Source organism: Trichosurus vulpecula, chromosome 1 (genome assembly GCF_011100635.1).
Source record: "Trichosurus vulpecula isolate mTriVul1 chromosome 1, mTriVul1.pri, whole genome shotgun sequence".
Lineage (NCBI taxonomy): Eukaryota > Metazoa > Chordata > Mammalia > Diprotodontia > Phalangeridae > Trichosurus > Trichosurus vulpecula.
This window is the reverse complement of record NC_050573.1, coordinates 78149958-78175652: the sequence shown is the minus strand read 5'-3', so window position 1 is coordinate 78175652 and position 25695 is coordinate 78149958. Positions and strand designations below refer to the sequence as shown.

General features: G+C 44.0%; 1 protein-coding gene across 1 annotated transcript; it reads right to left on the bottom strand.

Moving 5' to 3' along the window:
* Positions 1–16162: 16162 nt before the first annotated feature.
* On the bottom strand, positions 16163–23445 carry OLFM2 (olfactomedin 2). The gene is made up of 5 exons (XM_036769603.1): positions 23301–23445; positions 21169–21321; positions 20704–20923; positions 20329–20435; positions 16163–17279 (listed from the first exon to the last, which is right to left on the bottom strand). Exons 1-5 carry the CDS (start codon positions 23307–23309, stop codon positions 16602–16604), a joined length of 1167 nt encoding a protein of 388 aa, XP_036625498.1. The 5' UTR covers positions 23310–23445; the 3' UTR covers positions 16163–16601.
* Positions 23446–25695: the final 2250 nt, after the last annotated feature.

Sequence of the window (25695 nt, the reverse complement as noted above, 5' to 3'; positions counted from 1 at the left end):
GAAGTAAGTCTCCAGTGGAATGTCCTAGTGATTTATTTGTGCTTAACCTCATGCTTTTTTAAAATTTATGGGTTTTTAAATTTTTTATTCTGAACTTAACAAACACCAAATAAAATGATCGTTTCAATTTTCCATACACATTATAGGACACAGAGGATTATACATGAAATTGAATCTCTTCTTTTCTTTTTATATAATTTGACACATAGCTTTCAAAGCTCTCCTGCTTAATTTATATTCCTTCTGAACTTCCTTATTTTCTCATCTGTTTTGGGGTAGGGAGGGAATCCTTTCCTCATCTTCTCTCTCCCTTGCACCTTCCCCCCTCCACTGAAAAAAAAATCCACAGCTTTTGTAACAAATATGCATAGCCAAGAAAAACAAATTCCCACTTTGGCCATGTTTAAAAATTTATGCACATTGAGTTCCTTACTTCTCTGTCAGGAGGTGGAGTGATATGTTTCTTCATTAGTCCTCTGGAGTTGTGGTTGGTCATTGCACTTATATTTATGTTTTTCATTTTTAAAATAAGTTTAGAAGTCTTTCAAAGTTGTTTTTTCTTTGTGATGCTGTCATTGTATTAATTACTCTTTTGGTTCTACTCACCTCACATTGAATCAGTTCATACAAATCTTCCCAGGCTTCTCTGAAGTCATCCCTTTCAGCATTTCTTACAGCCCAATTTCTTACAGCACTATTCTACTACATTCATATACCATAGTTTGTTTAGCCATTCCCCAGTCAATGGGCACCCCCTTAGTTTCCAGTGCTTTGCCACTTCAAGAAGAACTGCTATAAATATTTTTATTCACATAGCTCCTGTTCTTCTTTCTTTGATATTTTTAGGGCATAGGCCTGGTAGGGGTATTGCTACCCTGTACTGTTTTTATTGATGACTTGAATAGATGGCCTGCTTATAAAATTTGCAGATGACACAAAGATGGGAGGGTCGACTAACATAATAAATGACAGTCAGGATGCAAAAAAAATCTTGATTGGCTAGAGTATTGGACTGACTCTATAAAGATAAAATTTTAAAGGAATATGCTTGGGTTAAAAAAAATCAACTTCCTAAGTGGGGAAGAGGGTGGGCTCAACAACTTCATCAGATAAAGGTCAGGGGTTTTAGGGGACTTGAAACTTACTTAATAGAAGACAACAGTATAGACAACAATAATAGTGTCTGGTATGTAATAGTCATATTGTATAATGCCCTAGCTTTGCTATATCTAGGAAGGAAAAGAAAGAAACAAGAATTCATTAAGCACCTACCAGGTGCTGGAGCCCTGTGCTAAGTACTTTACAAATCTTATCTTGTTGGTTTCTCCCAACAACCCTGGGAGGTAGGTACTATAATTATCAAACCTCCTGTTATACTTGAGGAAAAACGAGGCAGACAATGGTTAAGTGGTTTGTCCAGGATCATCCAGTTAGTAAGTGTCTGAAGCTTGATTTGAACTCAAGTCTTCCTGACTTCAGGCCCAGCACTCTATCCACTGTGCCACCTAGCTGCCCCTAGAGTATTGTGTTAATTTCTGGGTGCTACATTTTAGGAAAGATCTTGTTAAGCTAAAGGGAGTTCAAAGAAAGGTAGCAAAGATTTTGAAGGGCCTTGAGATCATGCTATATAAGGATCAGTTGAAGGATGTTTAGCCTGAAGAAGGGGAGATTTATGTGGAATATGATAAGAATCTTCAAGTAGCTGAAGGGCTACCAAGGAGCAGATTTGTTCTGTTTGGCCCCAGAGGACAAAACATGGAGCAATGAGCAGAAGTTGCCCAGAGTCAGACTTAGGCTTTTGATGTCAGGAAAAATTTCCTAATGATAAGAACCGTCCAAAAGGAGAATGGATTGCCAGGAGGAAGGAGATTCTTCCTTACTGGAGGCCTTCTAAAAGAGGCTCAGGGGCTATTCATTGGAAAACCACAGCACTGGCAAGATTCAAAATTTAACCTAAGGGGAAAGGAATGAAATATTGCTCTGAAATATGAGAATTATGAAAATATGAATTCGGCTCCATTTCTACCTGCATTTGGAAAATCCTCTGTTCTCAATCCATCAACCTTATTCATAAGGCTCAGATGATTGATTTTTTCAGTGGTGACATGACTTGTTTTATTAAAAGTCACATAGTCAAGTTAATAAAGGTAAAGAAACTATCATATAACCAAAGTATAGAGGAACCGGGTTGTCCTATCATCTCAGTCCAATCATACCAGCCACTCATACTGCCTCTAGGGCATGAGAAAATGGACTAGTGGATGGAGTTTCACTGAAGAAACCTGATAGGATTGCAAACAGCTGAAAAAAACTAAAGGGAAAGCACCAAATATTGGGATTGGTTCCTGGGACCAGTCTAGGCTTACTTTACAATTCAGTCTAGGTTGGCTTTGCTTCTGGTTTGCCTTACATCCCCAATGCCTTGGCCTCATCACTCCTCTGTATTTCCACTGCAAGCCACCGAGCTCATTAGAATCCCAGTTCCTCTGTTCCTAAAACCAAGTCAAGTTGCAGCCACAGGGGACAGCTGCAGTAAACAAAGCAACCAGCAGTGGTCACCCACTCCACTGGTAGCATTTTAAAAAATGGCCTAAAATTGTGCACTGGAAGATTTCTCAGGGTTAAGATGAAACTATGTGACTTGGGGAAGTGTATGTTCATCTACAGCTTTCCCTTTTCTTCCCCTATCTTTTCCCATCAGTGTTTCAAGGATGGGGAGAAGCTATAAGAGCTGGTACATCTGTGTTCAGAATGTACACTCCTTGAAAGTAGGGACTATCTCATTTTTGTCCTTATACCCCCATGCCCATATAATGGGCACTTAATAAAGACCTTATGAATATGAATAGCTGCCATTTATACAGGGTTTTAAGGTATGCAAAGTGCTTTTACAAAGATTATCTCATTTGATCCTCACAACAACCCTGGGGGATAGGTGCTATTGTTACCCCTAGTTTACAGTTGAGGAAACTGAGGCAGACAGCTGTTAAGTGACTTTCATAGGGTCATATAGCTAGTAATAATAGCTAATGTTTATACAGTTCCTACTATGTGCTAAGTGCTTTACAATCATCATCTCATTTGGTTCTCAAAACAATCCTGGGAGGTGGTTACTATTATTATCACCCCCATTTGGCAGATGAGGAAACTGAGGGTAAGTGACTTGCCCAGGGTCACACCACTAGTGTCTGAGGCAGGATTTGAACTCATCTTGAGTTCAGGCCCAGTGTTCTATCTACTATGCCACCTAGCTCCTCACAGTGAATGATGGAATAGGATGATGGGTACAAATAGAAGGATTTACCATGATTAAGGACAAGGTCCATCTTTGAAGCAGAGCCTGGGGTAGAGAAGAGAATGGAAAATGATGTTGAAAGATATAAAGGTGTAGAACAAGAGAGAAGACAGATCTAATGGCAGGTGTAAAGTAGGAAGCACCATTCTCCTACTTTACTGAATAAGGAAATGAGCCAGTAGCACTTAACAGAGAGGTGAAGGTTGGCAGGGTTGTCACCTAATGTTCCCACTGATAGCTCAGCCAACCCCACCTGGGCTGCAATGGGAGTAGGCATTTTTTTTAAATTAATTTATTTTTAGTTTTCAACATTCACTTTCATTAAGGTTTTAAGTTCCAAATTTCTCCCCCTCCCTCCCCACCCCCTTCTCCAAGATGACATGTACTCTGCTACAGGCTATACATGTACAATCATATTAAACATATTTCTATATTAGTTATGCTGTGAAAGAAGAATCAGGACAGAAGGGAAAAAACATGAGAAAGGGGGGAAAAAGAGAAAATAGTCTGCTTTGATCTGCATTCACACTCCATAGTCCTTCCTCTGGATGTGGTTAGCATTTTCCATCATGAGTCTTTTGGATTGTCTTGGATCATTGTATTGCTGAGAAGAGCTAAGTCTAATCATAGTTAATCCTTGTACAATGTTGCTGTTGTACAATGTACAATCGTACAATGTTCTCCTGGTTCTGCTCACTTCATTCAACATCAGTTCACATAAGTCCAGGTTTTGGGGCAGCTAGGTGCCGCAGTGAGTAGAGCACTGGCCCTGGAGTCAGGAGGACCTGAGTTCAAATCTGACCTCAGACACTTGACACTAGCTGTGTGACCTTGGGCAGGTCACTCAACCCCAATTGCCCTGACCAACAAACAAACAAATATGTAAGTCCAGGTTTTTCTGAAATCTGCCTGCTCATCATTTCTCGTAGAACAATAGTATTCCATTACATTCATATACCATAACTTAATCAGTCACTCCCCAATTGATGGACATCCCAAAAATTTTCAATTCTTTGCCACTACAAAAAGAGCTGCTATAAATATTTTTGTACGTGTGGGTCCTTTTCCCTTTTTTGTGATCTCTTTGGGATACAGACCAAGAAGTGTTACTGCTGGATCAAAGAATATACACAGTTTTATAGGCCTTTGGCTATCATTCCAAATTGCTCTCTAGAATGGTTGGATCAGTCCACCAACAATGCATTAGAGTTCCAATTTTGGGGGTAGTCATTTAATAAATCCTACTATATATTCTCTTAGTCTTTTTTCTATGTGTCGTGCAGTCCCTTTCAACCATGTTGGTTATGACAGTTAAAGTGTTTCTTCCCCAAGACCATCTATCATCTTAAAGATACAGTACAGTGTCCAGACTCTCTATAGATACATAATGATTTTACAAAGATTATCTCATTTGATCCTCACAACAACCCTGGGAGGGAGGTGCTAGGAGGTATGGGAGGGACTACTGAAAGGAGAGTTTTTTGGCCTAAACATAATGATATAGAGAAAGTGGAAAATGACCTTTGAGGTCCCTTAGTCCAAACCTTTCATTTTACAAATGAGAAAACTGAGGCCCCGAAAAGTTAAGTTACTTACTTAAGGTCATATAGATAGTGCACAGTAGAGACAAGATTGGAACCAAGTCAAATGCTTTGCTAAAATCGAGGCAAATTCTGTATTATCTACAACATTCTCCAGTCTAAATAACCTTTTTTTCCTAAAAAGAAAATGAGATTAGTCTTATAAGACTTGTCCTTGATGAAATCATGATTTTTTTCTTAATGGTCATCACTTCCTTTTCTTATTAAAAAGATGGGTTCACTGATCACCCTTTAACAAATCCTAGAATTTTGCCAATAATCAAGGTGAAGCTCTTTGGGCTATAGTTTGGAGGCAACTTTCTTTTCCTTTTCTTAAAATTTTAAATTGGGAAGACATTTGTCTTTCTCCTGGCACATCTCCTGTTCTCCGTGATTTCTCAGAGATTACCATCAGTGGCTCAGAGCCACTGACAATTCTTTCAGTACCATAGGAGAAAGTTGATTTGGGCTCAGGGTCCACTTTTCTTGGAAGGAAAGGAACAAGCATTTATCAACTGCCTACTATGTGCCAAGCATTGTGTAGCATTTTACAAATCTTATCTTGTGATCCTCACAACAATCCTGGGAGGTAGGGGCTATTATTATCCCCATTGTATAGATGAAGAAACTGAGCCAGAAGAGACATTGAGTGACTTGCTCAGAATCACATAGTCAATAAGTGTCTGAGGCCAGATCTGAATTCAGGTCTTCCGGAGCTCCTAACCACTGTGCCATCTGGCTGCCTCTTGGGTGGCAATTCTCTGTTATCTTGTTCTGCTCTTTCAAGTTCAAAGCTCATTCTCTTCTGAAGAAGAAACAGCATCAACTTAAGTGTTTGCATAGCTTAGGCTTCTACTATGTTATCATCCATCCCAAGCAGTGCTTCTGTCTCTTTTATGATTCTCTTATTTTGCTCAGTATGGCAAAAAACCCCAAACAAACAAACAAGCAAAAACAAACAAAAAACCCAACCAAACAACAACAACAAAACACCCCAAAACAAACCTTCAAAACTCCAAATCCACAAAGAACCTTTTTCTTGGCTTTTCTCAGCAGCCTCAGCTCATGCTGAAGTTTAGTGTTCTTGGTACTATTTTTTAAAGGACTATTAGATGCTTTTGTATTCTTCCTTCAATATATCCCCTTGATTCTATCTTCTTTACATGCCATAAAAAAGAAGAAAAAAACCCAACAAACAAACCCTAAGTTGGTTGATGCATTTTGTATTCCATCATTGAACTCTTTAGATAACTCCCTTTTTATGTCTCATCCAAATTAATCCTTGAGAGCTTCTTATCCCTCCTAGATTGACTTCTCTACATTTTAGTTCATGGCATGGATTTTGAATCCTTTTGTTTCATAAATCCCTTTGGGAGTCTGGTGAAATCTATGAAGCCATTCTCAGAACAATATTTTTAAATTTATAAAATAAAATACATAGGATCACAAAAGAAGCAAATTATACTGAAATAGTTATCAAAATATTAAAAAAAAACAACCAAGTTGAAGATCCTCAGGATAAGAATGTCTGCTCTAAGCAATCCTTAAGGACTTATCCTTTCCCTAACCCCTTTGAAATCAGCTCTCCTCAAATCTGGATTCATGTCTATCACAAATTCCAAGACAAAGTTATGCTGGCAAGTTTCCTATCATTTCTAGTTCAGTAACCAGTTCCTCCTTATTGGCAAGAATCAGGCACAGAGCAATTGTTTCCCTTCTTGTTGCTCCTTCTACCTTTTGAAGGATGAAATTATCACTAAGACAAGCCAATACATTACTAGCTTCTCTGCTTTTAGGGGAGAGAGAGAGAGAGGGGAAGAGAGAGAGAGAGAGAGAGAGAGAGAGAGAGAGAGAGAGAGAGAGAGAGGGGAAGAGAGAGAGAGAGAAAGAGAGAGAGAGAGAGAGGGGAAGAGAGAGAGAGAGAGAGAGAGAGAGAGAGAGAGAGAGAGAGAGAGAGAGAGAGAGAGAGAGAGAGAGAGAGAGAGAGAGAGAGAGAGAGAGAGAGAGAGAGAGAGAGAGAGAGGGGAAGAGAGAGAGAGAGAGAGAGAGAGAGAGAAAGAGAGAGAGAGAGAGAGAGAGAGAGAGGGGAAGAGAGAGAGAGAGAGAGGGGAAGAGAGAGAGAGAGAGAGAGAGAGAGAGAGAGAGAGAGAGAGAGAGTTAGTTCTTGGAGATAATTTGCTTTCCATTACTATTATGTCTGTTATACTTGTCATTAATTTCTTGAATGTCTATTTCCATTTTTAGTCCAGGTGATAGTATACTTTGATGGCAATGACTTGTGTCTGTCTCCATTAATTTTCACCCAACTGCTCTCCACCTTACTTCCCAGACTGACTTGTATGAGTAAATATTTTTAATGTGCCCTTCATAACTTGACCCCTTCTGACTTTTCCAGTTTTCTTCCTCTTTGATCCAGTGACATTGGTCTTGCTATTCCTTGCACATGAGACTCAATCTCCAGATTCTGAATGTTTTCACTGGTTGTGCCCCATGCCTCTTCTTCTTCATCTCCAGCTCTTAACTTCCCCTGGCTTCCTTCAAGTCTCAACTAAAATCATCAGGAAGCCTTTCCTGGTCTTTCTTAATCTTAATGCCTTCCCTCTGAGATGATCTTGGACTTATTTTGTACATATCTTGTTTGCACATAGTTATTTGTATGTTGTCTTGTTCATTAGACTGAGATCTCCTTGAGAGGAGGGACTGTCTTTTGCCTTTCTTGAACAGTGCCTAGCACAGCACTTAACTAATGCTAGCTGACTGAATTAATACACATTGCTATTCTGTCTGCTTTTCTATTTCATCTTTAATTTTTCTGGGTCTACTGGATTCTTCCCTGCTGCCTACAAATATGCCCACATCTCCTCCATCCTTTAAACAACAAAACAAAACAAAACAAAACAAAACAAAAAACCTTCAGGTGACTGCTGTCTTCTCAAGATATTGGTCAAAGATATCTTTGTCCTCTTTTACAGCCAAACTCCTAGAAAGAGCTATCTGTAGTCATTGCCTGAAAACAATTGAGATAGTTCTTTTTAAGATGACTAACAATTTCTTAATTACTACATCCTCATCTTCCTTGACTTCTTGTTGACCATGCCCTTCCTCTTAGATACTCTCTCCTTCCTTCTTTTTATTTTTTGGCATCGTTCTTTCCTGATTCTTGTCCCACCTGTCCGAATTCTGGTTTCGGTCTCCTTTGGAGCGTCATCATTTTTCTCCTATGCCCTAAGTGTGGGCCTTGTCCAAGGCTCTGTTCTGAGATGCTTTCTTTCTATACCCTCTCTTAATTATCTCCTCAACTCCTATAGATTCAATTATCATCTCTATACAAATGACTCTCAGATCTATATATCAAGCCCACATCTCTCTTCTGAGCTCCAGTCCACCATCACTGTCTACTGGACATTTCCACCAAGCTGTCCTATAGGAGTTTTTTTCTCAACATGTCCAAAATGGAGCTCATGACCCCCCTCCCCTAACTTCCACTCCTCCAAATTTACCCATTTCTTTTGAGAGTGATGCCATCTTCTCAGTCAATCAGATTTGCAACTTCAGATTGAACCACATTGGTTCTCTCTCCCTCACCCTGCCCCCAGATCTGGTCGGTAACCAAGTCTCATAGATTCCACCTCCACAATATTTTTTACGTCCATCTCATTGTCTCTATTCACATGGCTATCACCATAGTTCAGGCTCTCATAATCTCTTTTCTGGCCCATTGTTACAGCCTCCTAATTGATGTCCCTGTTTTTGGTCTCCCCTGTTCTCAAATATTCCTAAAGCACAGGTTGGACCATGTCACTCCTCAGCTCAAGAATTTTCAGTGACTCTCTATCACCTCTTAGAGTAGCAGACACACTTCTCAGCTTGGCATTTAAAGCCCTTTGTAAACTGACTACCTTTCCAGACTTCTTCCACTTTTTTCCTCTTTCATGTACTTCTAACCAAATTAGCCCACTGGATGTTCCCCAAGCTAGGTATCTCATCCTCCTCCTCTAGATTTTTGCACGGGTTGTTTACATATTATTTTACACATATTATTTACATCTTAGAACGTAAATTTCTTTGTCTTTGTTTCATCAGTGCCTAGTATAATGCCTTATATACAGTAGATGCTCAATGAATACTTATTAAATGGAATTACAATTCATTGATTCCTCTATTTCATAGGCTTCACTGTCACCTTTGTTCTCAGGCTTTCACTCAGACAGTCCTTATTTCTTTACTGCTCTGATTGATTCAGTTCCTTCACTGGTCCCACAGCTAGGTTGGTACAGTAGATAAAAAGTTGAGCTTGAAGTCAGGAAGACCTCAGTTCAAATCCAGCCTCAGACCCACACCAGTTTACTTAACTTCTGTCTGTCTGAGTTTCCTCAACTATAATAATAGTCCCTACTTGGCCCAGGTGGTTGTAAGAATAAAATGAGATAATATTTGTAAAACTCTTGGCATGTGATAGTGGTTAATAAATTCTTGGTTCCTTCTTTATGGCCTTCACTGGTCCCACAAGTCATTTTCCTCAGAGCCTTTACTGGTCCCACTGTCCATAGAGTTTTCACAGACCCTAGTCATCAAGCTTTCACTGGCTTTGCTGCTTAATGGGAGTCAGGTTCACACTCCTCATCCTGGCATTCAAGGCAGATTTGCTTTTCTTTTCCAGTCTTTTTCTTTCCAACAACTCTCTTAATTGTTCATTCTAGTCAAGCTATTCCTGAGGGTAAAGGACACTTCTGCTCCTTTTATTTTCTCCCTAGGGCCTGGATCTGCTCCTCCTTTGTCTACCCCAAACAGTGAGCTCCATAGGATAAGGACCCAGGTCTGATCCTTTTTCTCCTCAGGATTGGGAGCTCTCTCAGGATAGAACTTTAAACTTGTCTCAGCAGCATTAAACACTTTCCCCTTTCGTTTCCCCCCACCCACCCAAAAGTAGGTTTTATTCCTCACCTCCACTCGCTTGTTCCTTGTTTGTTGAAATCCCCAGTGACAGGATGAGGGGGATAGTAGGATCAAAGCTAGGCTCTAATATGCCTAAGGAAGAGGGGAACCTGTGGCCTGAATAACCAAGTTGAAAGTAATAGCCCCTACTTGGGGAGAGGAGGAATGCTGCTCCTCCTGCAGGATGTATTATTGGAGGGCTCAGGTTTGTCCAAGTGTCTGTGTCTTGTTTCAGGAATAATATAGTACTGAGACCTGAGATTCCCTCTGGCTTGGCACAGATCTGCCCTCCCCACTCCCCATCTCCCTTTAATAAACCTGGTTTGTTTTCATTCCTTCCCACCCCTGCTCTGGCTCCAGACGGATATTCTCCCCTCAAACAAAACCTCTGAGTAATTCCTGCATGATGCTTTCTCTAGAAATGACTCTGGGGCCTCTGTGGGTTTTAATGAATTTCCCCTCCGATGGTGGGAGGAGGGGTGCGGAGGCGGGCAGAAGTGATACATTGATGTTCTCTCTTGTAATGGATACATTGCTTTCTCTCCTGGGATAGCAAGAAAAAGGAATTTCTGTTTCTGCTTGGCCAGGAAACAATGTATCCACCTGTTCAGGTCCCCCACCTGCCAGAACTACCACCCCCCCCCCCCCGGCCCCCTACCCCGTGGCCTTACATTGAAATTAACAGGATCTGGAACTAGGGCTCAAACTAGGTTCTCCAGACTAAACCACTATTAGGTATGTAACAACAGTCAATTTGTTGAACCTCTCTGTGCTTCAATTTCCTCTTCTATAAAACAGAGACAACTATACTTGTTCAACATACTTCTTCATTGGATGGTTTTGAGTATAACTCCAGTTCTAAAGCCCATTGGTATGAGTTGCTCTGGGCTTCGGGACTGGGGCTACATGAAGAATGGACTTTAAAATTTTTTAAGCCATACAGGAATGGGAGCTATTATTATTGTTATCTTCTGGGAGAGAGAGGCATGGGATTCCTAGGAGCAGAGATGAGGAATGCCCAGCCCCTCCCCATCAGCTGCATTAGCCCCGAGTATAAAATGCTGGGACCCAGTCCATGGAGGACTTGGGCTTCTTTCTCCAAAGCTACCCCAAATGAGAAAGTAGTTAGGAGGAAACTGGAGGAAGAGCCCCCTTTCCTAGAATCCTGAGTCTCCTCCCCCTCAGAGCATTGTTGCTCTCTCATAATGCTGAGAGAATGTGTGCTGCGCAACTGTGCCTGTCTCTGGTTTTGTCTCTGTGTCTCTCTGTGCTGGCAGCTGAAGCATCAATAAAGGAGAAAAAGATTTGGGTTGGATAAATAGGCCCCAGTAGACCAATTAGTGCCCATATGATTCATTATTTAATATATTCCTCCTTCCCCCCACCCCAATTGAGAACATAAATCCCAGCCTTCTCCTCCCTGAACAAATCCTCTTTCAGTTACTAAGCTTCTACCTAGTCATTCTTCAATGTTTATCCCCCAAAGAGGCTTTCCCCACCTCATCCCATGAAGAGTGGCTTGGGCAGGGGAGCAGTTCTGTCAGGAGGGGCAACTCCCTCCATTATTTACCAAATGGATTTTCTGTGGCAGACACATACATAGCCACAGTCTGTGTAGCGGGGAAGCTGTGATTTTCACAGACTGAACAGTGTAGTCTGTGCTCATGGAGTACTATTCCCTGTAGTTCCTCATCAGGCTTAGGAGTTCATGGGAGGCCTGATGAAATGGAAATCTGCAGGATTCAGTCTCAGTCCTCACCTCTCACAGTCTTTGGTTAGAATAATAACCATAAACAATGAAGTGGTAAAGACCTGCAATCAAATCTGGCCTCAGAAACTAGCTGTGTGACCCTGGGCAAGTCACTTAACCTTGTTTGCCTTAATCCATTGGAGAAGGAAATGGCAAACCACTCCAGTATCTTTGCTAAGAAAACCTCATAGACAATATTGGCATGCTATGGTTCACAAAGAATCAGACATGACTGAAAAACAGTAACAATAAAATGATTGTGGGGCCTAGGGAATCCTGGGGCAGGGGTAGGAAGTGGGATATGGCTATATAACTCCCTGGTTGTATGTTATTAGGAGCAGCCAGTCCAAATACATCCCTAGAGGAAGGGCTATATCTATGCTTTGAAAAGATTCCAATTGTTCCCAATTCTTTTTCTTTTTAATAATAATACTTTAATGAATGAATTTTAAAAAGCATTTATTAGGTACTTTGATTTATTAAGCACAATTAGATTGTGAGCTCCTTACAGGCAAGGACTGCCTTTTGCCTCACTTTATATCCCCATCACTTAGCACAATGCCTGGCACATAGAAGGTGCTTATTAGATGTTTATTGACTGACTGACTTACCATGTGCCAAGAAGTATGCTAAGGAAGTACTGGGAATATAAATATAAAAATAAAGGCAATCTCTTTGCTCAAGGAGTTTACAGTCTAATAAGGGAAGACAACATATATAGAGGAATAAACTGGATTCCAGGAGACATCTTATACTCAACATGTCCAAAACAGAATTCATTATCTTTCCTCCTAAACCTTCCTCCCCTCCAAGCTCCCTTATTACTAAAGAGAGTAACACCATTCTACCAGTCCCTTAGATTCTTAACTTATGAATCATCCTAGACATCCCATTCTCCCTCAAACCCCGTATCCAAGCTGTTGCCAAGGCCTGTCAACTTCATCTCTCCTATATACCTCCCTTCTCTCCTCTGACACTGCTGAGGTGCAGGACCTCCTCACCTCATGCATGAATTATCCAGTAGCCTGATGGTAGGTCTGTCTGCCTCAAGTCTCTTTCCCCTTCAATCCATCTTCCATTCAGTAAAAACTGATTTTCCTAAAGCACAGGTCTAATTGTGTTACTCCCTACTCAATAAATTCCAGTGGCTCCCTACTACCTCCAGGATGAAATACAGAATACACTGTTTAGCATTGTTCTAATCTGCTAGGGTTGTTGTGAGGATCAAATGAGATATTTATAAAGTATGTAGCATAGTGCCTGGCACATAGTAGGTGCTATATACATTCTTGTTTCCTTCCTTTCCCTCTTTGTATGTATGAGTATACATGATTGAGTATATTTCTCTGCGTTTGACACAGCCATGTAACTAAATAATAGAATTCCAGACACATATAATTGGAAGTCCAATCTGTATGCCAAGATGACAAATTCCATCTACAAGAGCCCTGCTTGGATTTATGTAATAGAGTCCGAAAAGGGGGAAGGGGATGATCTGGGTATGCAGGTTGGGAGTTCCCCTCCCTAAAGACCTCCATTCCTGAAATTCTACAGTGATGGAGACCTCATTATATCCAAAGGGAGTCAGTCCATTCCACTTTGAGAGAGCTCAAATAGAAAACAGAAATATGTGTACACTGAGGGAAGAGGGGAAGACAGACATCCTCTTACAACATCTTCAATAAGCGGTCTTCCCATTTCCACTAAGGTAACTTGATATCTTAATATTTTTAATTTTAAAAAACTTTTAAAAAACTAAAAAAATTCTTCTAAGCTTTAAATGAGCTTATTGGGAAAGAACATTTATTATTCATGTTCCATTTCAAAATACGACTGCTATCTCAGTGTTCATGGAGATTTTGGAGCAGAAAGAGGGTTCATCATCAGAGACATTAATTAGAACTGAGAGAGCCTGGGGTTCTCTCTGAAAATCCAATGAACTCAATTCTCAGCCAGAGATTTTCCATGCTCCTGCTACCCTTAGTAATTCATAGAATACAATGGGGAAGGGCTGGGGGAATGGGGAGAGGGAGTAGGAAGTGGGGATTATCTGGGAAAGGGGGGAGTCAAACCCTGAGCCTTTGAATTCTGGTCTGACTGAGGGCCTTCAAGGCCTTGGAGTAAGGAGACTCAGGCAAGCCGGAGTGAAGAGTCCAAAGAAGGTCCAAGATGGGATTGAATGTCAAAATCCCATAACCCCTGGCACAAACCCATGACCTGATGAACTAAAGTTTAGTGTATGCTATGCTTTGAGAGCTCTAGCTCAACCTATTGCTTAAGACTCTCCCCTAAGGAAAATATAGTACAGGGCAATAGATACATCCATACCTATGTCACAAAGAGGTCCCATTTGGTTTTCATACTTGCCCAATTGTCAACACAGTCAACTTAGCAGTATAAAAGGCAGTTTAGAACTACCAGTCCAGAAACCTGTCTACCTTGGGCACATTGTCATCTATCATGACACTGGGCACCTACTTTCTCCCTTGGGGTGTGTGGGATGTTCAGGAGGATTAGCATGTCTGGTGTGAAGGCTGCCAAGCCCTTTTCAGGACTGCTCATCCACCTTTGGTGTCTGCCTGTTTCACTCAACTCTCATGTGGGGCTCCAAGAAGTTGTAGCATGTAAAGCAACCATACTCTGGTAAACCTTCTCAGCAGCTGGGCTAAACCAGGACGAAGGTAACCAAGGGGTCTCAAACCCTTTGGTGAGTTAGGAGGATATCTACCTCAAGCATATGAATATTCCTCTGGCAAAATGGGTAGATGATATTTTCTTTTTTTTTCTTTTTTGGAGGGGGGAAGGCAGGGCAATTGGTGCTAAGTGATTTGCCCAAGGTCACACAGCTAGTAAGTGCATCAAGTGTCTGAGGCTAGATTTGAACTCAGGTCCTCCTGACTTCAGGGCTGGTGCTCTACTCACTGCACCACCTAGCTGCCCCAAAATGGGTAGATGATAACAATGTGTTCCAATGGCCATGAAGGCAGCTGAAACCAGTGCTGTGGAGTGCTTAGAGCTTGGTCAGATATTGAAACCACCAAGGTCATCTCCTGCATCTCAGGCCATCACCAATCATCTTGACTTTTGTCTTGCCACTGGACTTCAATGACTCAGGAAGAGAGAAGTGAAGCTGATGACTTTGGGCAGCTCTGCCTCATTGAAATCCAATTCACCCGTGATGTTATTGGTCCTCTTAGAAAACCAATGACACACAACACTTCCCTTCTTTCTACCTCTTCCTCAGAGCTCAATAATCAAATTAATATTATGAAATTAACATTGTTTCTGGAAAGCAATGCCAATTGACAACCCTCTGGGTCAATACACCTTACAATCCCTGAATCTTCAGATACTCTCTTCCCATGTACCACTCCCGTGTAAATGTTCTCTCCTCCTAACAGAAGGTAAACTAAGGTAAACTCCTTGAGGGCAGGGATTGTCTTTTGCATCTGCCTGACAGCACTTAATAAATTCCTCCTTCCTTCCTTCCTTCCTTCCTTCCTTCCTTCCTTCCTTCCTTCCTTCCTTCCTTCCTGCCTGCCTCCTTCTCTTACTTCCTTTTTGACAAATGGTTGTCATGTTTTTATCTGAAGATCCCCAATGGAAGAAACTCTTGGACAACTTCTTTTCATTCAGTGTTCTCATACTCATGATGACCTGGCCTTTCTTTGCTAGTGGCACCAGAATCCTGACTCCTGCCTATCCCTCCTCACACATTTAAACTACCTTTAAATGTTCCAGAATTTTCCCTGACTCCTCACTGCACACAGGATAAAGTCCAGACTTCTCAGCCAGGTATTCAAAGCCCTTCATGTTTGTCCCCAGTTTCCTTTGCCAGTCTCATTTCCCCCTATTCCTCTTCCACTCTATCTGAGAAACGTCACAACAGGGCATGGTAAGGGGTATATGAATGTGGGTGTCTCAAAGACCCTGACTCTTCTATGGAGAGACCCTTGTTTTTGTACCCCTGCCCCCGACTTTTCATTTGTCTTTGTAATGGGGAGGGTAACATCTATTTCTCTCCAAATACATAGTCACCTCTGTCTCATGATAAAGCCTTTTCCCCAGAAAGTTTATACTATTGAACTTTTAGAGCACAGACTTCTAGGGGGCAGTGAGAACATGAGCAGCCCTGCGGTCAGAGGGCTAGTGGGGTCAGTGTTGCCATGATGGGGCTTCAGGAATGTTTCAGTTGACCTCATTTTCCCTTTAGCTTATACTGACCTGTGGACATAGTTTCCAGACACTTTCCTTCCATTGCAGGGAGTATCACACAAGGGACACAAGTTTCCATGCATTTGGCTGTGTTCAGTGGGAGGTATGAGAAGGTTTCCTCCCTTCCTTCTGTTAAATGCATGATAAAGAATAAGCCCAACAGCCCTGAGCTCCAGGGTGGGTCTCACCTAGCTCTGCGCACAGATCCTACCCATCCATCTGTCCCCTCAATCCTAGCCTAGCCTTGTGTCATTTCTCCCTCCACCCCCAATCATGGGAGGGAATGGAGGGCAAAGTGATCTCTCAAGAGCAGGCCCTGAACTCCATTCTTCTATGAGAAAATTAAGACAGACCCCTCACATGGACACGAAAATCTCCAAACACAGAAAATGTCAAAGTTCCTGTTTATTGAGCCAGAAAGAAAAGCAATAAATAAAAAAAGAAGGAGATTCATGCAGTCAATCCCTAGGCAGATCCCCTAGGCAGGAGGAAACAGGGGATGGTGGGGAGATGGAGACAGAGACAGAGAGAGACAGAGGCCCTAATCTATATCTAAATCCATAGATCCTTGCATAGATATAGAGAGAGCAGAGAGGCACCCAGAATTACCAAGAAAGAAACAGAGACAGAGCTATAGAGAGACAAGGACAGACACAGACATATAGAAAGAGATTGAAATAGAAACAGGCAGACCAAAAGAGAGATTGAAATAGAGACACAGAGATAAACAGATCGAGAGAAAAAAGATAGAGACAGATCAAAATAGGAAGACAGCGACAGAGAGAGGCTCCCCTCCCCCTACAAGCACCCCCCCCCAGGCTGGGTCCTAGGGGCCTCCAGCTGTGCTGATAACATGGAAGAGAGTGACATTATAGAGCACTTGGTGGCCATTGTTCCAGGTGTAGAGGGCACGTTCACGAGGGTTATAGTCCAGCATGGAGATGTGGGAGTACTGGTTGTGGAAGGGTACGTCCGTGTACTCATAGCTTGATGTGTTGGTGAAGTAAGCAAAGTAGACCTTGGCCCCGGCTAGATGTGAGTTGGTCACATAGAGAACGCCACAGATCATGAAGGCCTCACCTGCGCTGCGCTTGGGGTAACCTGTGTCCCACGACCGCATGACCTCGAGGGTGTGGGGGTCCAGCCGGCTCACCACGATGTTGCCTGCATTCTGGTTGGTGGTGTAGACAGCCCACAGGCCACTCTCATCCACCATGAGGTCCATGTCAGAGAAGCCACCCCAGGAATAGGGGAAGGTGTTGTTGTAGCCAGCCCCAGGCAGGCTGCGCTGGACCAGCACTGAGCGTGACCGGAAATGATATTTCACCACCACATTGCTCTGGTATTTGTTATAGAAGAGAGAGCCATTGTAGACCACGTGGCCTGTGCCTGCCCACGGTTGTGGCAGCAGATGCTGGATGAAGTTCTGTCCCTTCACAAAATCACCTAAAGTGCGGAATTCAAGCACCCGCCGTCCCTTGTAGTAGCCATCCATGTACCATACCTGGAGGGGCAGCCACTAGTCAGCTGAGGTGTCCACTGCTCCCTCTTTCCCCCAAATCATAGGGAAGACCTCAGGTAAACCAGCAAGCCCTGTCACCAGGGCACTAATCGTTGGGGATGACTACTGATGAACCAGAATAGTCATTTGGGTGGGACCACCGGTCACTACTAGAATGACCACTGGTAACCATCAAGCACTACTCACCCAGAGGTCCAGTGGTTACCTGGAATCTATCAGGCCTTAGAGAAGCCAGGAATTAGTTACTAAAAGGGTCACTATATGGTCACTGGGTAAATCTTCCAAGAATTTCAATTTCTCTTCCTCTTAACATTCTCATTACCCCTGTTGTAACTAGCCATGGCTTTGCCCGGGCCCATCCCCATTGTAGGGCATACCTCATATTTCTAAGGAAGTTTTTCCTTATTACAACCATCTGACTCCTTTGGCTGTCTTCCCATTTGTTTGTTTCTACAGGTGAAGGCAAGTGTGGCCCTTCTGGTCAGTGGGGAAATGCTATCTTTTATCTCTGTCCCAGTCCTTGGAAATTTTAGAACTATGTAAAGGGTTCAATTCAACAAACAATTCTAAGGTTTTAGTGTGGATAAGGTTCTATGTTCAGCCCTGGGGATGTTAGGATAGATTTGACCCAGAGTGTCCTCTTAAGGAGCTTAAATTCTAATGGTGGAGGGGGCAGACAAGTACATAAATAACTTTGATACAACTGTGAAAACCTGGGGAAAAGGAGAGATCCAGGCCAAGAGAGAGGAGATGGGAATCTGAGTGAGCACTTGGTATTAAGTAGAATGTGAGAGATGAAGAAAAGGAAAGAATCAAAGATGACTCAGAGGTTTGCAGGCCAATGTGACTTAGGATGATGGTGCCATCAACAGAGATAGATAAGTTAAAAGTAGGGGAAGATGATGAGGACAGTGAGATCACTTGCAGCTGGAAGGAGGGAACAACCAGGAAGACTTCTTGGAGGCCATGGCATATATGCCTGGACTTCTTTCAACAGAGGTAAATGGTATGAATGTAGGTGTGGGTGGAAGCGTCCATTCCAGGCCCTAACAGGATGCTGTTAGCAAATGCAGAGAGAGGGGAGAAGGCAGGACAAGAATGGGGGACAGAGGGTAGTCCAGTTTTGATGCATCACAGAGTATGGGGGAGCAGTGTGAAATGAAGATGGAAGGATAGCCTGGAGTCAGACTCTGGAGGACTTTGAATGCTAGGATCAGGAGTTCTACTTTATTTGGTAAGTAACTTGGAGGTACTGAAGATTTTTGAGTAGAGAAATGACATTCATAACTGTGTGTTAGGAAGATTACTCAGGAAGCATATGGTGGGTGAAAAGGGAAAAGGGACTGGACACAGGAAGGACAATGAAGAGATGACTACAATAGTGTCAGCAAGAAGGGATACAGCCTTAAACTAGAGCTGTGGCAGCAGGAGTGGCAAGAGGCAGATAAATGAGACCGCAGCAGTGGGTAAAAGCATTAGAGCTAGAAAGGGCATCAGAAGTCACATGGTCCAGTTTTATAGATGAAGAAATTTAGGCCTAGGGAGGTTAAGTGACTTGCCCAAAGCCTCACAAGTACTACACATCAGAGGTAGAATTTGAACACACATCTTTTGACCCTAGAGCGCCGTGGGACTACTTCCCCCGAACAATCAGTAGAATTTGGTGACAGATTGAACGGGGGGAGGCGAAGTGGGAGCCCTGAAAGGTGAGGAAGATGGAAGACTCATTAAGTGACTCCATGGTTTCAAGCCCAGGTGACTAAGCATGGTCATGTCTTTAACAGAGAATGAGAAGTTAAGGAGAAAGGAGCAGGATGAGTTTGGTTTTAGACATACTGAATTTGAAAGGTCAGAGGAACATCAAGATGGAGATATCCAGCAGAAAGCTGGAAAAACTGGACTAGGCCTCAGGAGAGGTTAGCGGCCTAGAGATATAGCTTTGGAAGTGATCAAAATGGAGGTGATCATTGAAGCCATGGCCATGGATACCACAGTGATATCAATTTAGAGCTGGCACAGACCTCAAAGTCCATTGAATCCAGGAGTTCTTAACATTTGTGAGAGTGTGTGTGTGTGTGTGTGTGTGTGTGTCTGTGTGTGTCTGTGTGTGTGATGGAGCCCTTTGGTAATCAGTCTGGTGGAGCCCATGAACCCCTTCCAAGAATAGTGTTTTTAAATACATAAAATAAAATACACAAGATTATATATAAAACCAACCACATGGAAATACTCATTAAAAAAAAGAACTTTGTGGGCCCCAGGTTAAGAAATAAAATTCAATCTCCTTGTTTTTCAGTTAAGAAAACTGAGGACTGGCTAGGTTGAATGACTGACTTGCTGAAGATCACAGTCAGTAAGTGGCAGAACTGGAGTGGGTGAGATCACTAAGGGAAAGGATGGAGAGGGAGGAGAGAAAAAGGCCAAGCACAGCTTTGGGGGACACCTATATTTAAGAGATGTAAGGAGGATGAAGAGACAGAGAGGGAAGCAGAGAAAAGGAAGAGACACAGAAAGCAGAATCAGGGAAACCAGAGGAGAGATTATCAGGCAGAAGAGGGCGGCCAGCAGTGTCAAACACTACAAGGAGGTCAAGAAGAAGGACGCTAAGAAAAGCCCATGAGATTTGGTGATTAAGAGGTGATTGATACTGTTGGAGAGAAATGCTATGCAGGAGAGTGGAGACAGTGGAAGCCAGCTTGCAGGAGACTGAAGAGAGACCAAGAGGTTCTGAGGATGGCCTCAGGGGCACCTGAGTCAATTAGAAGAGAGAACTAGGGAAGAGGGGTGGGAGATGATAGGTGGAGGTGGGGAGAGGTAACAGAAATTTCCAAGGACAGGATTATATCTTCCCCTTCAAATCAAATCAGGGCCTCCCTGAGGAGGGAGGTCATTTATTCCACCCTCTCCCCTAGACCAGAGAATTGATGGATCACATCTGCCCCTCAGATCTGCGGTTCCCCAATACTGGGCCATATATCCATATAACACTGGGGGCTTTCCAAGGCAGATTAGGGCAGGAAATAGGACTTACACGACTGTCTGCACTGGGAGCCATGGTGTCTGTCATCCAAGATCCAAAACGGGAGCCCATGGCACGGATGGTGATGGGGTTACTGACGCCAGTGAGCTTGCCACAGCCTGGAGGAAGAAGAAGGAGGCATAAAGAATGGAGGGATTGGGAGATTCTATGTGGGGCATATTTGGGAGGGAAGGGTGATGTTCTGGAGATCAGGATGGAGCTACAGTTGGGGGGGTCACAGGTAAGGGATTGGACCAGGTCTGGGCACACCAACTTCTGTAGTATGGAACTGGAGGTGGGGAAGGGGGGGTCACTATAGTATACCCAGCTTTTGCAGCATGGAGCTAGTGGGTCAAGCAGGGGTCAAGGTTTGGGGTCCAGACATACCCAACTTCTGTGCACAGGCATGGAGCCGGGCCTCAAGCACCAGCACGCGTTGCTGCAGTTCCTCATAGTCAAAGGCACCCATCTCCTCCTGGATGGCTGCTAGGCTTGCCGATAGGTTCCTCACCTCCTCTCGCAAGCGCACAATTGTCCTTGTGTCTGCCTTGTACTGCTCCAGTACTGAGCTCAGGGGTAGTAGCTCAGTCATCCTGTCCTTCAGCTCCTGTTGAGTGGGCCCTGTCACCTGACCCCATGCCAATCCAACCTCTCCCCCGAACCCAGTCCCTTTGCCTCTTTTTGTATCCCCAGTACTCAGCTGACTCAGCAAGTTGACACACAGTAGGCACTTAATACTGATTGACTGATTTACCCAGATATGACCTCTTACAAACCTCTGACCTCAAACTGAACCATGCCATGCTGCCAGCCCCAACCCCAAGTCCCTGCCTTTGACCCTAGGGCTCCCACCTGGAAACTCTTCGCTGACAAGCTGCGAGCCCCATCAGCTGCCCGGAGCCTTGAGTCCAAGCTTCGCATGAGGGACTCTGTATTCCTCACGTACTGTAGGTCACGAAATGTCCGTAGCTCAAGGACTTCCATGGACTGGGAGACATTTTGGACCTGGAGGCAGGAGCAAGTAGATGGAAAGACACTCCAAGGTAAAATCATCGCCCCTTGCTTGGTCTGTTTAGCCACCAAACAATTTTTCCAGCCACCTAGACAGACCAGATGTGTCCCAAATGGATGGCATTTCTCTTTAACTCCTGACCCCTCTCCCCAGGGCTAGGACACCTCCAAGATAGTAAATGTCTCCCCTTAACAATGACCTTGCTGACTCCTCTCCCTGGGGCCAGTCCATCCCTGAGACGGCCAGGGCTTCCTGATGACTCCCCACCCTCCCTAGAATCAGGACACCCCTGAGGTTCCCAGTGCCTTCCTCTGGCCTCTTTTTGGAGCTCCAGGATGCTTCAGACACACCCAGCTCCTCCCTTCTGAGGGAGGCAGCAGGATGTCATGGATGGCTGGGTTTGAAGTCAGGAAGCCCTGGGTTCAAGTTTAGTCCCTGATCCTTATTAACTTTGTAATCATGGGCAATTCACCCCCCTCTCTAAACCTCAGCTTCCCCATCTATCATTTGATAGACTCCAAGGAATACTTTTATTATTTAGAGTACCTTGCAGTATTGGGAGTCTCAAATGGAAAACTGTATGTAAAATGCTTTGACAATTTTAAAGGGTCATACAGAGATCAAGTATTATTTATCTGACCACTGAACCTGCTGATTCTTCTCCGCAGGACCTCAACACACTCAAGGCAGTTGGAGTCTCCATTTGTCTCTTTTCCCCGGAGCTAGGGAAACCCTCAAGCATGGCTTCTTAGCTACTGACCCCTTCCTGGGGCAAAGATGTCCTAGGTGAGAGGCATTGGGATCACTGAACATTAAGAAAACCATAGGAGGTGGTCCCAGTGAGACCCTTGGGAGCCAAGAGTAGATCCGCCTAGAGGCAGATCAGTCTGGAGTCATGGGAAGCAGAAGACCTAACTTCAAGGCTAGGCTCTGGCTCTGAATAGCCACATGATTTGGGGCAAGTTCTCTCATGTCTCTCCAGTTTCCATTTCCTTATTTAGAAAAGTAATGAGGTTCAACTAAAAGAGTGTTTAATCCTGTGTCATAAGAGCTGAGAGGAGGGGAAGGGGTGGGGGCTAGAGCAGTGGGGGAGGCTTCCTGGAGAAGAAGGGGGCTCCAGCTGGCTTCAGCAGGATGGAGAGGGTTTGGGTAGCACAATGGCTCCTTTGGGAAGGTGGGGAGTCCCTCTTGGCCAGCTCTGCTGTCTCCATGACCCCTCTACAGTGAGCGGGAATGAAGATGGTCCTTTTAGGGTTTCCCTAAGGGCCTCTCAGCACCAGGGTCTCCCCTGATCATGGTCGGCATGATCATCGACCCAGAATTGGATTGATAGCCAAAGGACATGTAGTTCAGCCCCTTCATTTTACAGATGAAGAAACTGAGGCTTGGACTTAAGTGACTTGCCTGAGGTCATATAAGAAATAAATATCAAAGGTGGGATTTGAACCAGGACCTCTGACTGTAGAGCAGTGCCTTTTCCACTGAGCCAACAATGACAGATTGACAGAGTAGAGCCAGAGAACTCAGGCTCCAGAGTCTGGGTGGGTGTGATTCTGTCTTGAGGGCTCTGAACACTCTCTCTGGGAGTCTTCATCCTCAGCCTTAGGAGACTGAGCCTCAGTTTCTCTATCTGTAATATCAGAAGGTTGGATTAGCTGATCTTCCTTTCTGCCCCTTAAGTTTGTTAAGCCTATGATTCTTGGAGCCAGGGTCGGGGGGCGGGGCGGGTAATGAGACTTCCTTAGGATTCAAGAGACTAAATACAGTCTGAATAAAACTGGGTTCCTCAGCCTGAGGAGTAAAGATGCCATGAGGGCTTATTGAGGAGTCCTTGGGGCTGGGTGTGCGTGCGTGCGTGCGTGCGTGCGTGTGTGCATGTGTCTGTATAGGGGAGAAGCAAAGAAGATTCTAAGAAAACAGATTAGTCAAGTTGGAGTCTCCTTTCTTCTGCCCTCTCCCCCCTTCCATGCACCTTCTCCATGAGCTGCCTCAGCTCCCTACTCCGGCCATCACGGGAACAGCTGTTCTGCACGGGGATGACGGCTGTGCACACACACTTCCCGTCCGGAGCCTGGGCCGAGGTGTAGAGTTGCCAGCCATCCTCGGGACTTTGGAACAGCGTCTGCAGAGGAAGAGGGACACTTGAAGGATAAAGAAGCACCCCCCTCTTTACCACAGAGAGAAGAGAGGGAGGCAGAATCTTCTAGCGGGGCCATCCAGAGCTCTGAAATTCAGGGACTGGCCCCCATGATGCCTGTCTTGCCAACTGATTCTTAGTCCCCATTTCTGCATGAATCCAACTTAAGGGATCCCCTTTGTTCAGTCAGACCTGCAATCAGATTAGCTTCTGCTATTAAGCACTCCACCCTTGGCTTTTCTGCATTTTCTGAGTCCTGGGCCTTTCCTGCTTTAAGCAGGGAAGAATCAACCCTAGGGGCTGAGAAGGTAGGGTTACCCATCCCCCAGATCTGGCCCTCAAGTTCAGAAAGAGATGTGGTGTGTGTGTGTGTGTGTATGAGAGAGAGAGAGAGAGAGACAGAGATAGAGAGAGAGAGAGAGAGAGAGAGAGAGAGAGAGAGAGAGAGAGAGAGAGAGAGGGGCAAGAGACGCAGAGAGAAGCAGAGAGAAGCGGCATCCCTGGCCAGAGCCTTCATCCAGAGAGTAAAAGGATGAGACTTAATTTGGCATTCAAAGCCTCTATAATACAGGTCTACTTGCCACTCATGGCCCCCAATCCATTGGCTCTCTGGCTACTACATGGTCCTGTCTGGAATGTTCTCCAGAGTCCCATAAGTATCTGGTCCAACTCCTGCTTAAACAAGAATCCTCTCTATAGCACTGCTCACAGGTGGCACGGGAGTGTTTATGGGAACACCCCCAGTCTCCCAGGAAGAGGAATCCATCACCACCTGAGGCAATCCATTTTCCTTTTAGATGCTCTCACTGTGAGGAAATCTGTCCTTACCTCTTCAGCCGTTCAGTATTTCACTGCACCTCCATCTGCTTTCTCTGCATCTTGTGACCCTTGCTCATAATCTGCCCTCTGGGGCAAAGTAAACCAAGTTTAATCCAGTTTCAAATCCTTGGACTAGTGGTCATGTTCCCCCTCGGTCTACACCAGGCTAAACATCTGTAGGCCTTTTGACCAATCCTCATCTGTCATGGGACCCAGGCCCATCACCATCTTGTTCACCTCCTTCTCCAGTCTGTCAGCTTCTTCCCTAAAAGGTGGCGGCTAGAATGGGACACAGCACTCATGCGGCTGTGATCAGGAAGCCAGCAGGGATACTGTCCCTCCTCAGGGTAGACAGAGCATTTGACTGCCAGGTCACACTGTTCTCTAATATTGACCTTTTAGTCTCCCAAAGTCCCCTGCCCGCCTTTTTGGAAAAGATTATTGTCTCCCGATGCCTCCTTCACCCCATACTTGACCAGGTGACTTTGGTAGCCTAGCACAGAACTGAAAAGAGCATTGGACTTGGGACTGCTTAAGGGTTTGTAAAACACCTCACAAATATTATCTCATTTGATCCTCAAAACAAGCCAGGGAGGTAGGGGCTATTACTATCCCTATTTTACAGATGAGGAAACTGAGGCTGACAGAGGTTAAATGACTTGCTCAGGGTCACACAACTGGAGTCTGAGGCTGGATTTGAATGCAAGTCTTCCTGACACCAGGAAGCAGCTAGGTGGTTCAGGGGTTAGAGTGCTGGGCCTGAAGTCAGGAACACCCAAATTCAAATGTGGCCTCAGATACTTCCTAGCTGTGAGATCCTGGGCAAGTCACATAACCTCTCTCTGCCTCAGTTTCTTCATTCATAAAAAAGGGATAATAATAAGACCCTCCTCCCAGGGTTGTTGTGAGGATTAAATGAGAAATCTGTAAAGTACTTAGCATGGTGCCTGACACATAGTAGGTGCTATGTAAATGCTAGCCATTAGTATTACCTATCCTGCCACTTACCTGCCTCTGGCTACTTCTAAAACTTACTGGCCATATAACCCTGGGTCAGTCACTTTTCTGTCTGCCTCAGTTTCCTCATTTGTAAAATGATAATAATGATGTCTGTAGCACTTCACAGGTTGGTGGGAGGATCAAAAAACAGAATGTATGAAGCATTTTTGCAAACACTAAGTACTATTATTAATTTCAGTGGTGAGTAACCCTATTCAATTTCAGTTCATCAGGTTTGATGCACTGGTCTAACTACAGGATCTTCACCTCAGTCCTATGAACTTTTTTTAATGTGATAGCTATATTTCAATAAATTTGGTTTCCTTTGTAACCTTCTGCATTTTATTTTATGCATTTAAAAACTTTATTCTGAGAAAGAGTTCCTAGGCATTACCAGATTGCCTAAGAGGCC